The following is a 15,408-nucleotide window of genomic DNA, read 5'->3' on the forward strand; positions in this document are numbered from 1 at the left end:
TCATTTTAAAATAAAAATACAACAAACTGGGGAGGGTATTAGATTTCCATACCTTATGTGAGGCTTATGTGTCAATTTTAGTGATTTTTAGCCACTTATGACAGACATGTACTGTCAGTTCACACCATATTTTCTTATCGACCCATGCATGCATGCATCCATCTCTTTTCTCAAAATTTTAAAAACATTCTAGAAAAAGGCAAGAAAACTCTGTGCCAGATGAACCAAACGCTGATTTGGTTCATCTGGATGTTGTGTTTTCAGTGAAAAGGTGAAAAAGTAAATGCTGGCATTTTATTTTCTTTCTGGTAAATGCCATCATATTCATCAGCATCTGCAAAGCTTGTGGATTGGGTGACTGTTTTGATGGATATAACATCAGACATGATATCTTTCACTTGAATGTAATTTAAAAAATCTTTTCCTGCTTTCTTCACATGCTTTGGGTAACTGTCAGACTTTAGAAAAGTGTCCTGCAGAGGCAGTCCAAATATGAGGCACAGAGTCAAAATGTGGGAAAGAAGAGCAAGTGATAAAAATGCTGTGTAGTCCCACATAAACCAGGGCGTATGATTAACTTACTGTACCTTAAACTACAAAAACCTCTATAATTTGTTTTATTATAAGGCCATTCACTAAAATTGTATTCCTTTCATTTCATGTTGAGTGAATTAAAAAGTGACTGAGTTGTGACACAAATGCACACTTTAAAAAACATTCCCTTATTTTTGCCACTTATTATTAAGAACCCCCCCGATGTTTAGTCGTTTTCATTGATGTTATTTGTACAAATAGCACTTTGGGTAATGTAAAGAATTCACAAGCTTTCACTGAGAAACAAAACAAGAAAAAGCCACTTGGGGGCAGTGTCTACCAAGTAAAGTGGATTTAAGGACGTCCTTGTGCAGTGCACCTCTTTCCCAAGGAAATGCTTACCTGCTGTATGTAACACCATTTAAACAAAGCTTTTCAGCTTTTATTCAATTTTGAATCGATAAACAGTATTTGGGCTGGAAAGTGGAGCGACCACCTGTAACAATTTTCTGATACTAGAAATATAAGTTCAATAATCGCGTTATTAATCATCAGAATAATTGATAATGGAGTCCTGTTTAGTCTCTCCCACACTTATTGTCTATGTGTCCTTTATAGGTGGCTATGTTGAAGCATGCAGGGTTATCAGTGGAGAAAACAGAGGAAATTTTACCATTTATGTCTCGGTTAAATTATCCAAAGACTTATTGTATTTTTTGTAGTTTATTAACTTATAAGTTAGACATTAAACTGACTTAAAATACACATAAGTAGTTTCCCCATTCAGCCTTTAACTGAAAGTATGAGTGTTTAGAATGCGAACAAAGTCAGGATGATATCAGTATTTTGCTGGCATTACTTTTGACTGAGAAACCACCGAAATCCGATCCCGACTTCTAATCTGATATCCGGACATCATTTGCGGTCTTATCTCAGACTAGCGAGTCTTGTTGTGTGTAAATATTTGCCATTTGCTTTGATAAGTCTGTAAAATTTTAAGCACTGGAAAAATTCAATGACTCCTCGGTTTGTTCTCGATTGTAGCTACTATTAATGACAGTGAAGTTAATTCCTCAAAATTTTGAGAAACAAGTAAACCTTATAGTTTTGCTGGGAACAATTTGTATTTACAATCACTGACAATAAGATACAGCTTAAGCTGTATGCCATAAAAACATGAAAAACTAAGACTCCTGCTGTGTTTTCATATACAGAAATGGATCAAAGTTTTTATGAAATGTAAATTGATGCAGGAGAATGACCCCTTTCTTCTTCGTGCCCTTGCGCTGCACTGTTAATTAGTAACTAGAGTCAACATCATCAACAGTCAGGCCTTTAAAAAAAAATGTACCTGGTTAAAGTTTTCACAGGTTAATCATTATGTATAATCTTAATTTGAAGTAATTATGCAGTGAAGTAGCTCTGGGATTTGATGCCTTTAATAGACATTACATTACCTGGAATTTGTAGACTGCATTTAAAGCGTTATAACTGTATGAAACGCCTCTTATTCACTAACACAATATGTAAAACTCCTGACTGTGACCTCAGCACATACTTTAAGCCTTAAATCATGTGCTGAGGCATCATCTTATCAGCTGTTATGTCTCTGCCGTTGCTCCCCGCAGGCGCATCGGTTTGTTTCCGATTGGAATCAATCAGTCATCGAGTCTAGAGAAACTCGCAGCGCTCACGGCCGGTTGATTTGTGTCGTCTGGGCGGATCGCGGCGTGCTGTTGCTCCGCCCTCGATTATTCAGCCTGGTTGACGTGCGGTTGCTGCGCAGCTTGTGAAGACAGAAGCGTACGACAGGGATCGGAGGGTGACTGCTGGAGCACAGATTAGTGTTGTTGTGGAGAGGGGAGAAAAAACATTAATTCAGGTTCGCACGCTGCAGGATTACAAACATCCCAGTGCTTTTTTGCCAACACAGAGGACCACTCTGAGAGCATCTGCTTGAAGACGCCGTTGTAGAAGTTTGTGCTCGGAGTTTTGAGAGTAGTTACTGTTGGGCTGACCGAGCTAGCCCGGCTGCCCGCTGTGCCTTCCTCTGTCCCGGCCAGCCAGCCGTAAGTGAGCCCGCTGTCCTGCTCTCCTTCCAGCTGTGGTGAATCATGGCGCTCAGAGCCAGAGCGCTGTACGACTTCAACTCTGAAAACCCCGGAGAGGTGTCCGTGAAGGAGAATGAGATCCTGACTGTGTACAGCGAAAAGGACATCGAGGGCTGGTTCGAAGGGGTGAACAGCAAAGGGGAAAGGGGACTGTTCCCCGCTTCGTACGTGGAGATCCTGCGGAACGATGCCGCCTCCACCACTGTCAACAACAACAGCTGCAACACATCTGGGGACGCTAACCCGGACTTTAGATACGCCAACATCCCATCCGGAGGTTTTGACGGCTCTTATAAACCTAAAGTTGAGAACTTTTCTAAACCATCTCCTCCTGGTTTCCCCGCTTTCTCACAACCGCTACAGCAGCAGCAGCAGCAGCACGGCTACCAGCAGCCCAGCCAAGGCAGCGATGATGACTGGGATGATGATTGGGATGACAGCTCTACTGTGGCAGATGAGCCAGGTACTGTAGGAGGACGGTACCATGACTATGAAGGGAATGGACCGTCCACTTACAGAGTGACGACATCATCAGTGCCACGAGGTAACGCTCAGCAAGCCAAGAGCTCTGCTACAGTGAGCAGGAACCTGAACAGGTTCTCGACCTTTGTGAAGTCAGGGGGAGAGGCGTTTGTGCTCGGAGAGGCGTCCGGCTTTGTGAAGGATGGGGATAAAATCTGCGTGGTGATGGGTAATTATGGTCCAGAGTGGCAAGAGAACCCTTACCCATTCAACTGTGCAATTGATGACCCCACTAAACAGACCAAGTTCAAGGGCATGAAAAGCTACATTTCCTATAAGCTGACACCCACCCACACACAGAACCCGGTGAACAGGAGGTATAAGCACTTTGACTGGCTGTATGCTCGGCTAGTGGAGAAGTTTCCCGTAATCTCGGTGCCACACATTCCAGAGAAGCAGGCCACGGGGCGCTTTGAGGAGGATTTTATCTCCAAGAGGAGGAAAGGCCTCATATGGTGGATGAACCACATGACCAGTCATCCTGTCCTGGCCAGGTGTGATGTTTTCCAGCACTTCCTCACGTGCAACAGCGCAGACGAGAAGGCCTGGAAGCAGGGGAAGAGGAAGGCAGAGAAGGACGAGATGGTCGGAGCCAACTTTTTCCTCACCATCAGCCCTCCGCCAGTTCCGTTAGACTTCCAGGAGGTGGAGAGCAAAATAGATGGATTCAAGACTTTTACTAAAAGAATGGACGACAGCACCTTGCAGCTCAATGCCACCGTCAGTGAGTTTGCGCGAAAGCAGATCAGTGGCTTCAAGAAGGAGTATCAAAAAGTAGGGATGTCATTTAAGGTCCTCAGTCAAGCCTTTGAAATCGACCAGCAGGTGTATTCTGCAGGACTCAACCAGGCAATCTCCTTCACCGGGGACACATTCGAAACCATCGGAGAATATTTCGCCGAGCAGCCCAACAAGGATCTCGACCCGATCATGGATTTGTTAGCTCTTTACCAAGGACATCTGGCAAACTACCCAGACATCATCCATGTCCAGAAAGGTAACCACAGTCATACACATTTACTAGATTTGTCCCCTCTGAGGAGCCTCAGTAGTCGGCTATTTTTCTTTACGTCTTTGGATTCTTGAGACATCAGAAGGGAATTATGATGATGATTATAATTAAATTCTATGCAGTAAGCATAAAGACCAAACTGAACTACAAAGGCAGAAAACTATCAGATACACACAATTCAAATTCAGAAGAACAGTAGAGGCCAAAATATTCAAATGTTTCATAATCCCAGTGAGCCACCCCATTTAAACTCACCACATATACACTTAAAGTAAAGCAATATGGCAACTGTGGGATCAATAAGACTTTAGTTTCAACCACAGGTTTGTCTGAGGTTTCAAAGTAGAGAAATAAGCATGTTTTCTTGCTGTGACAAGATAAACAGGGTAATTTTGTCTGAGGCATAGCTGCTCTTGTTAAACTGCAGTCAGGTTACTACACAGGCTGTGGCACTTTGCAAAACAAATAGCCGTTGTTTGCGTTTGGAAATTGGCTTACATGCTGCTGCCTCTGTTTGTCCCACCTGTTGAAATGATTGGGTGGAACTGTTCAGCCTATGTTTGAGTTTCCATTGCTGGTGAAGCATCACGTGTTAGCGGATGGAGAGAATGTCCTTCCAAGGTGAAGCCTCGTCAGTCTTTGCACAGATTAAGTAAATTGTTAGACTAATCTAGGCCATCCTCCTACAGTACCCTGGCCCAGCAATTGTTCATTGTGTGGCAAAATGTCACTCATGAGAGGATACACTGTTATACAAAAGGAACTGTGGAACTGCTCTCACAACCGCTGCCATATATGCAGTACAGTTAATGCAAGAGAAAAACAAAAAGCAAACCACACCTTTGGTCTGTAGGTCATACCTGACAGACTGCTTTCTGCCTTTGTAGTTACAAACTGAAAGTCCTGCCTCAAACAGTGCAATGTGGGACATGACAGAGGACATGAGCCAGTATGCACTCGCAGACTAATGCTTCTCATTCAAAGTATTTGTGCACAATCCCACTAAAAACATGTTACTTGTGCTTAATTGATAAGATAAAATTTTACAAAAGATGCTAAAAATGGCATTTTGCCAGTGCCACTGCCTGTGCCCCCAAAACCACTGGGTCCTTTCACTCCACAGTCGATGACAGAGAGTGAGGAAACAGGATGGATTGTGTAGTGGCTGCAGTGGGTTACAAACGTCACAGTCACTTCAAATCAAGATCACCACGTAGGCCACATACAGCTCCAAATAAGGCGACAGCCATTCACACAGTCTGGTGTGATAAGCCCAGCCCAATTCCAGAGATAAGATATTTGGAAGACCTTGCTGCAGGCACAATGTTGAGAAAAGATCAAGGAGTAGTACAAACACACAACGGCAGACGAAAAATAAAGCTGAAGGAAAAGATGCGATATGCAGGAGATTAAAGGAAGAGCATACTGAATCTAAAATTGCTTTGATCTCATCTTGTTCCTTTATTCTGAGTCCAGTTGAGCCAGTTTTTTGGGTTTTTTTCCCATATGAGCTTTCATTTCCTTGTAATTATTCTTTAAGCCAATAATCGATTTCAAACAAAACTACAAGTCTATTCCAGCTTATCAAACCTATTAGAGGCTGTAAACATTTATAATCCTACAAAGAAGAACAGTTGACATACTTACAGTGCATCCAGTATTTCCAAACATATGCTTGTTTATGACACCTGAATTGAAGCCTGTCACTCAGACTGCCTGAGGAGCATTAAATGCAAATATCTACTGCAAAGGTATTCATGCAGGTATCATCATATTCAGCCTGCAGTATATATTTATGATGTCTACTCACTTCAGTGTCTTTTATAATTTTCCATCATTTGACAACTGCTACTGCTGCAGTAAAACACTATAATTAAAAAGTTAAAAATATCTATCTATCTATCTATCTATCTATCTATCTATCTATCTATCTATCTATCTATCTATCGATACACACACACACACACACACACACACACACACACATACAAAACTGAGCGCTTAGGTTTCACTGTCATATCGCTGTTTGAAGACACAGCTGTGGGGCTGGGAATGTAAAGGTACACCAGCCACATACGTGCTCATCAGTAATACTCTTTAATAATGAGCGTTATTTTTCAATTTTTCATTTCCATCTATTGCTCGGTTTACAACCACCGTTACCACATGTTGAGGAAGTGTGATTCTTCTTTCCCGTTAGCCTCTCTCCACACCTGAAAAGAGGACTGACCACATCCTTTGTTGTGAGAAGCCAAACTGCACGTTTCTGGAGGAGAAGTGGCGCACAAGTGGCATCAGCTGGGATTGAAAGATAAAAAGTTAAAAGAGGATCTATATCATGTTAATTTCCTGTTTAGTGAAGTCTACAAATAAAAAATAGAGTAGCTTCACACGTTCAAAAATAATTCTGCGCTTTTGTGCAGCCCCTTCTCTTTGTCCTCTGTCTGAAGCAAAGCATTTGATCTCATTTCTACTTCCTTTAAAGCCTGCTTTCTTCTGATTGGCTGGCTTTTGTAAACAGAAGGTTAAAACACCTCATGGGTTTATCCACTGTGCTCACAGACGTTTATGCCTGGTATGTCCATATTAAGCAGAATTTCTGGTTCAGCAGGGGTAGCATGTTCACAGTCTGTTTGCAGTCTGGGGATGGCCTGTCTACCTGCAGAGAGCTCTGCTGTCAGATGGAGGCAGTATACAAAGTATATGGTGCAAACAGTCTGCAGTGTTACTGGTCCATCAGCCAGCCATGGAGAAGAGCAAAGTTATAGCATACAAGACGCTGAAGTGAACTCTGAAACTGAGTGTCTAAAACACGGTGAAGCCTGAGCTTATGCCACACAGGGATTATTTGAACACACGCTGACTCCATTATTTGAAATTTTAGACATATTTATGAGCATCCACATGATAACAGCTTAGGGAAATAATGACATGTAAACTTTAAATTGCACACAGAGAGACAAATCACAGTGTCTTGACTCCCTTTTTGGAATTTTATCTCCAGAGGTGGTCTTGCACTGATATGATGGTTTCTATCTCTAAATAAAACATACCAAAGCAGCTGCCTCACAGACTTTATCAATACCTGGATTCCATTTTTAGCCTCCTGTTCCTATCTCACTGCAGCCAGAGACTCCAGACAAGTTTGAATGCAAGTGACTTGTGAAATGTGAGCTTTCCCACAGAGGGACATTGACCATCAGCCTATTGATCTCCATCTCCGCAGGGACCAGATTAGCTGTTAGAGTGCAGCCTGGCAGCAATAATGCTAGCCCACACTATTGACATCATATATGACTTTGCTTTCCAAAGCTGTTTAGCTTTACTGTAATCTAATATTGACGCCCTAAGTATTATGTTGTTTCTAATAACTTGAACCTCTTGAGAGAAGAGAATGTTTATTGTCAGAAAGCTTATTGTTAGAAAGTTTATTGTTTAGGGTCTTACCATCCAGGATTAGGGGTGAGGACAATTTGTGTTGATTATCAAAAAATCTTCAGCTGTTTTTTAAGCAAAGTCATTACAATTCAAATGCTTTTGATCAGTTTAAATAACATCAAAAGAGAGGTAATATGAATATTAATATTTAACCAAAAAAAACCCAACTTTTGTCTGCATATGTGTCAGTCTAAATTTGGTTTAGCTGCCATCAGTATGTAGAAGTGAAAGCACGCCTTTTTTTCTTGTGTGCTGACCTTCTGCGTTAGCCAAATTTAAACAGAAGACGCTTCTGCTGCTGAAAGTTCCTGTTCAGACAAAGCTTGGTGTGAAAAAAGTAATCTTGCAATTGGTGCTTCTTTGAGGAAAACACTTTCTGATTGCACAAAAGAGCACAACTTTATGCTCTGAGCTGTGCAGTCACAGTGATATAGGCAGTAATAAGTCAGTAAAAATGCTCAGACACCAAGTTGTCATAAAGTTTATGAAGGAGGAGTAGTAGTACTATAGATAACACATCATTGCATTTCGATATAAAGAGGAAGTTTACTGGTGCATGCTATCTATCTATTTAAATCCCACAGACTGCTTGCAGAGCACTAATTCATTAAGGGAGAACCTAAAAGTTAAGTTGAACTGGTGAAGGCTTAATACTTTTTCTTTTGCCTCCTTATCCTTATTCGCATTTTTCTATTTATGCATTTCATTACCTCCTTAATTTTACCAGTTCAGCACATCCTTAAGATCAGTATTTTCTCTGCTCTCATTAGTTTTTATCACCACATGGTGTTATAAAACAATGGCAGGCGTGCAGAGGAAAGCATCGATTTACAAGGATGTCAGGCTTTCCTGCTGAGTCAGCCTTTCAGCGTGCACTCCTGTGCAAACTCTGCGGGTCTGTCCTGATATATTGTTATAGCCTATTTAAATGTCCTCTGATCCGCGAGTGGATGGCAGAGGTGACAAACTGATGAGATGGGCATTGCAGCTGGTTGTGCAGGTCACAGGCTTGCTGTAGCTCGGTGTTGTGTAACTGGTGATTATATAAGACCTGAAACAGCTTCCTGCAATGAGCCCAGGAGGGCTGGGTGCCACCTCTGTGCGGGGAGGACTTCTGCACAAGCAAATATCATGACTAACCTCATTCATCACTATCTGTGATGTTGGGTTTGTGCATCTATTAGTCTTTATGTATCTAGCAAATATAAAATAAGCTTCACCTCAAATATAAAGAGTAGATATTAAGTGCTACAAGTTACACCAGGTAAAATGAGTCAATCATTAAAAACCTCAGAATTTCTTTCAATGTATCAACGTTTTTATGAAGCTTATTTGCTTCTTATAGTTGAATCTCGACCTTTCCTCTTTAACTTTTTCTTCAAAGCACTCGACCTGAGCTGTCTCTCTGATATACTCATATCTAATCCTGTCTATTCTGATCACGCCCAATGAAAACATATCATCTTATCCTTGGCCACCTCCAGCTCGGCCTCCTGTCCTGTTTATCAGTGCTACCACCTCCAAACTATACACCACAGTAGCTCTCACTACCATTTCCCTCTTGCTGCAATCCTTCTGTCATGCATCACCCCTAATACTCGTCTCCACCCACTCCACCCTGCACGCACACTCTTCTTCATTTCTCTTGTGCTCTGTCTGCTGCTCTGGATGGTTAACCCCAATTTGTGGTTGTACATATAGTGTATTTATTGGAACAAAAATAGTGAGCAGGGTGATCTTTCTTTAGTTATTTCTTCAACACTCGGTTTAGTTCTAAACTCTAATATTCAAATTGTATGTGATGTCTTAGTTCTCATTAGTTCTTATTTCTTACTTCTCCTTATGGCTTCTTTACCTTCCAGTTTTAAATAAGTAGCCAGTGTATGAGTGCTGGCAATAAAAAGACAGATTATGAGCAGTAATAATGAGTCACATGAAGACTGCTCAAGACTCCTTGAGACATGCATGGTTTTCCATTAATCTGATGGCATTTCAGCATGCCAGCCTCATGTCTGATTGAGCACCTGCTGACTTTTCTGTCTGAGTCGTGAAGCAATCACACTAAGACCTGATTTTTATTTCTGCGGGGAAGCTTTGTAGAGCCTACGATGTAACCTGAGTAAGTGGCCCACGTCGTCGCCGGCATTTATGCTTGTGCCGATACATTAAATGCAGATTGCCTCATGGTCATGTCCCAGTGTTTTATATGGGATGCCAGTCAGAGAAGGAAATGAAATTCCAGGTTTTTTTCTCCTCCTGCATCCGGCTGCATCCACCCAACCTGACCTGACATTTAGTAGGTGGCAGAGTTAATGGGGTAGGGTTTCAGAGGGGTTTTGCACTGAAGAATAGACCCCCATTAAGTTGGACCTGCATAAGATCTTCATATCATTTTTAATGCAGTATTAGCCTGAACTTCATACAGTCACATTTATAGACTTGTTGCATGATTGGGTCAAAGTTTATCAAGGCCAAATTTACCCAGCGTACCAACGTTATTTTAAGACCTATGAAGTTTGCAATGTTGCATCTTCCACACCTGAAAAAAAGCTTCTCTCTGTGATCAGCAGCTCTGTTTGTGCAACAGTTCTGCAAAACTTACTTGCAGCTGTGAAAATCATGTAGCTTTCCATATTACACTCTATTGACACCATATCCTCCGTGATCAAACTCTTGTCTTTTTCAAAGTCTCCATGGTAACAGTTATTCTGTCTTAATCCATTAGTGGGCTTTAAAAGAAAGGAAGCCGGAGACCTTTAAGGTGCAGGTAAACACCTTGAGGATTAATATTTCCTCTGTATGTTTCCGCCATCATGTCGTCCATCTGTCAAATTTTCAGTTTACTTATTTAAAATGTTTCAAAATTGAGATAATGACCTGAAATTTTGACCTATAGATTGCAAACGTTGTTTTTTTCAGTGGTGGAACCAAGCATCCATACTTTCAACATCTGTGGTTAACTTGATCTGTTTTTTTCCCCATACCCCTTCACCTCTCTTTCTGTCATGTTCAGTCTGCTGTACATCACACTAATCTCAAAGATCTGGGTTAAACTTCAGCTGAAGGAACTATAGCCAGAAGGCAAACTGAGCAGATTTTGGTGAGGGGAAGGGCAACGAGTTGTCTTTTTTTGAGGGAGGATTTTCAACATTTTTTTTCTCAGTGTGATCAAGTATTTGGCCTTACAACTCAAAGTCTAAGAAAAGAAACTTAATGGAAACAAAAAAAGGTGGTGACTTAGGTCAGTGTGCCCTTTGTGGTGTCACATTTCAGGAAACAAGTAGGCTGCCTCTGAGTTCTTGCTGAGTGCTGGTGACTCAGCTCATATAACGACAAAAAAAATTCCCATGACACAACAACACAGGAAGTTTTACATGCCTTAAGGCCACAAATCACACCTCCAGACTGCTCTGAGGCCAGGATTATAATTGGCCATGTCGTGCACGCTATTTCACCCCTCTTGCTACATATCTTCAGTGTCAACACTCAGTAACTTCCACACAAAGTACGCCTTACACTGATTTCCCACGTTTCAAAGCATGGGGCAAACCAGTGTTTTAGCAAGGCTCAATGAAACACTGGTTCAGGGCTAAGTTACTGTGTGAATAATTTAAGTGTTTGGTCCATCAAATGCCAGGAAATGTTGAAAAATTCCAAACACAGCATCATATTTTGTCCACTCAACAATCCATAGAAAACACAGGGAACAAGCAAGAGACCTGAACCACATTCGGCGATTTTTGACAGAAAACTCATTGTTTCAGCTGTAAATCTGATTTTATGCTGTTTAAAAGTCTAACCGAAACATTAGGGCCAAATTCTAAGAACCAGGAACCAAAAAATGATGTACACACACGTAACTTTCATGTTTACATCCTCACCAGTAGGTCCATGGTCTGTGGTTTTCCTGTTTGCTTCCAGCTGTGATATGTGACCATTTTTAAGTAGTGAGTTCAGAGAGAACATCATTTCCCACCACTTACTCGCCCCGTGCAGCTTAACATTAATTTCTCATGACATTCATTCCTTTCAGCTGGTCAGCAGTTTGATAAGTCATCAGCCACGAGGTCCTGTTGTTGTGACTCTGCTTTCCGCTCTCATTGAACCATCTGTCTGGAAAGCTGGAGGCTAATTTCCTATGTTTTGTCTCTTCTGACTGAAGGCTTGTTTTGTGGCACTGAGAAGGTAGTACTTTCTTGTAAAGGAAGTGTCAGTTAAGCATGAAATGCAGAAATGCAGGGCTGTAAACCATCATTTCTGGTGCTCTAATGCCACAAGACCCCACCACAGCGATGACAGAAAGTAGCTCTTTGTGCATGTGTGACAAACTTGAGCAGGCATTTGTGCAACTTTCAGTATGAGTATGATTCTGTGGATTTGTTGCAGTGGGTTTTCGTTAGGAGTTTAGTAAAGGTGCAATCTTAGTTTTTCACGCTTTACACGAATGCACAGCAAACATCCAACAGTTGAAGTCAAACAGTTATTAAAATGAGTGCACTTTAATCCTAAATAGCCCTGGTAGTTGGGAGAAACTGCCAGAAAAATCCCTTAAATGGTTCGAGGCTTTGAAATGACTTAATAGATATTTTTAGAGTTGTGCTCCTAAATATAGATACAGAGAGCCTGTCATGCTCATAAGTGTTCCCACTATTTTTGGTCAGTTTGATAAGTTAAAGGTTAAGCTTGACCAAATAAGAAAGGTCTCATGTTTCGTTTTTGTTTTTTGGGGGGTTTGTGCTAAAAAAAAGAAACATGCTTGTGGGTTTTGTTTTGTCTGGTTGTGTCTGGATGAGTTTTTTTTATCTTCACTGGGACACATATGTGTACACTGTATGCTAACAAAAATCTGGGACTTTCTGGATTTTTCTGTAAATAAAGAATTTGTACAGCAGTTGAACTCTTATTAGTTCAGAATAGTAGGAAAAATCAAGGTTAACACTGAAATTTCATTTCTTTTTTTCCATCTATCTTCTCATCCGATTCAGATGGGGTGGACCCTGGATACGTAACCCTCCTGTCACAGGGCTAACATAGACAACCATTATCACCAGTTAACTTAACAGACCTCCCTGCTGTGAAGTTTAAATACACGCTCTCTCTACATTTTATTTCTAGCAACACATTTGCTCACTGAGCAGCATATTACATCAACTAGCAATTATTGTTTTGCCATTGCTGAAGAATAAATAACTGCCCAAATATAGCAACACAGAGCCAGGCTACAGGTGTGGCCAATATCAGGTAGTGACAACAGCAACTTGGAACTTGGTGGAAAACCCATAGACGCTGCCATGACATCACCCTGTGATTCATCCTTTCTATTGTGACTATTAAAAGGGACACTAACTGTGGGTAGCAAACAAGAGGATTGAAATAAAATGCGCCTACCAGAGAAACTGAATAGCCAACTCCTTTGAGTGGGTTTTTTTAGACTGTACACTCTCTATGCACAGTCATCAAGCACAATCATCCCAACTCCACCTCTGGTCTGCACTTGTATTGTACATGAAGTCATTCATATGGTTGATCACTCTTTTTCATGCACACAGATGCTAACTGAGGTCAAATTTATAAGGAGTGGCACACTGTCCTGTCACGTGCTTTAACTCTGATTTTTCACTGAGGTAACCGTCATAGGGGAAGCACTGGACTTCCTTCTTGGGTACTTCTAGGGATCACGCTGCAGGAGTTCCCAGTCCTGTGGTTAAATGTGCCCAGGTGTGGCACACAGTGACTCAAAACGGACACACCCCTAACCTTGAATATATTTATTTAAAAAATATTACCCCAAGTGCTGATGTCACAGAGGTGAAAATTTGCTATAAATACTGAAACTACTTCCTTGTTCCAGGCTGTAAATATTCAAAGTTGGATATATAGTGGCCAGAAATTGGCATTTTGCAGTTCTGGTTTCCTCATGTTGAAGTCAGTGGGTTTTGAGGTTATTTAGATACTTTCATATTTTGTTCTACAACACAAATAGGTCAGTAAATGCACCACGTGTTAATTTTGTACTGCAGGTTTAGTGGTGTGGGTGCTTTTCGTGGACTAGAAAACAGAAAATATTTATTAGTTTGATTAGAAAATAAATCTGTTTTTTTAATCCCCCATACAGGAGCGTTGACAAAGGTGAAAGAGAGCCAAAAGCACGTGGAGGAGGGCAAAATGGACCGGGCACAGGCAGAAGGCATCAACGAGCGCTGCAACATCATCTCCTTCGCTACGCTGGCTGAGATCCAGCATTTCCATCAGATCCGCGTGCGAGACTTCAAGGCGCAGATGCAGCACTACCTACAGCAGCAGATCACCTTCTTCCAAAAGATCACGGGCAAGCTAGAAGAGGCTCTGCAGAAGTACGACAACGCGTAACGGATCGTTCGGCTCGATCCGTCGGTTTAGACCTCGCTGATAAATGGCCAAGCGCTCCCTTTGGCCAGCCTGCAGCATCTTGGCAAACAACAGCCAGTTCCTCACACACAAACACACACATATATATACACAAACACAGACACACTGCTGATGCTGCTTATCCAGCAGGGAGGGACTTTAAAGGAGATTATGCTCCAGTAACAGCAAAATTTCAACCAAATCCAGGTTTCAGTGTATGTTGGGCCACATTTTCTTGGGCACTGGATGTCCTTGTTTAAGAGACGATGGGTACTTGGGAGTAGGGTTAATTAATTTAAAAAAAACACTCAAATTGTTTTAGATTTCTTGAGAATCAGTAAAAATGATGGCGCACCAGTTTGGTATGTGGGTGAATTAAATAACCTTGTATTCACTGCTGCCTACACATCTGGTGCGAGATTTCCTACATTAAGTGTTTTTAGCCTTAAAACTCTGGTTTGAACTGTTGAAGTGGCTGCCGCGCCGGTAGCAGTGGTGCTCTCGTGGCCAACACACTGCCTTCTGGAAACACTCGAGCCCTTCCTGCTACACTTCTTCTTGGACAAACAGGACAAAATGTTTACAGTCTCCTCACTGTCACCACTGTGTCGCTGTGCCTTCTGATCATGTATCTCTGGTTATTTTTGTTAATAGCTACTTCAAAGCTTTATATACTGATTGTGTAGAAATATATTGTATTTGTTATTATAAAGCTACAAATTTTGCAGTCTTTGTTGGGAAATGATATCAGATGATTATTTGAGGACTTAACACTTGCAGTGTGACGACATCAGGATCAAAGATTACCTGCTCTGATAATGATCATGCTTTACTTACCTACACAGCAAGCTGATTTTAGGGGAGGAGGACGATGGACACTTACTGTAACCATGTCAGATGCCGTTTTTCGGCCTTAGTTTTTGGGCGTAGTGTTCATAGGCAGGCTGTAAGGGGGTTCGGGGGTTCCTCACCTGTTTTAATAATGCAGTCCTTTTGATAGCACACTGATGTTTTTAACATTTACGATGCTGGCTGCATCATAAGGAGATTAATGTAGAAGCAGAGAGGCAAAAATAAATTCCTTCTTCACAGAAATTTTGTTTGGTCCTTTGCATTTCTCAAGTACTTGACAAAACTCAATCATTTAATCTTACTTGGTTAAAAGTCAGCAGATAATGGTGTATGTGCTGACAGTTAGCTGCCACGATCCTTCGTCGACAGACAGGTCAGACAAGTGTAATGTATCCGGCTTACCATTTCACAACAGCAAAATAACAAAGGGAGCGAACTGCACGGCTCTGTATGTTTCCTTGGCCGCGTCCCCGGAGGACCGCTGCTGTGTTTGTGTTTTATGCTAAGCTTCTGCTCAGCTCACAGACAGATCTGCTGACAGCACAGGAGTCG

At 41.6% G+C, this 15,408-nt stretch overlaps 1 protein-coding gene across 1 annotated transcript; it reads left to right on the forward strand.

Moving 5' to 3' along the window:
• Positions 1–2,280: 2,280 nt before the first annotated feature.
• Positions 2,281–15,099, forward strand: snx18a (sorting nexin 18a). Its single transcript, XM_003451017.5, has 2 exons — positions 2,281–4,164; positions 13,733–15,099. The coding sequence occupies exons 1-2, from the start codon at positions 2,649–2,651 to the stop codon at positions 13,984–13,986; spliced, it is 1,770 nt and encodes a 589-aa protein (XP_003451065.1). The 5' UTR covers positions 2,281–2,648; the 3' UTR covers positions 13,987–15,099.
• The last annotated feature ends 309 nt before the right edge of the window (positions 15,100–15,408 follow it).

The sequence above is a fragment of the Oreochromis niloticus genome, linkage group LG12, assembly GCF_001858045.2.
Source record: "Oreochromis niloticus isolate F11D_XX linkage group LG12, O_niloticus_UMD_NMBU, whole genome shotgun sequence".
In the NCBI taxonomy this organism is placed as follows: domain Eukaryota; kingdom Metazoa; phylum Chordata; class Actinopteri; order Cichliformes; family Cichlidae; genus Oreochromis; species Oreochromis niloticus.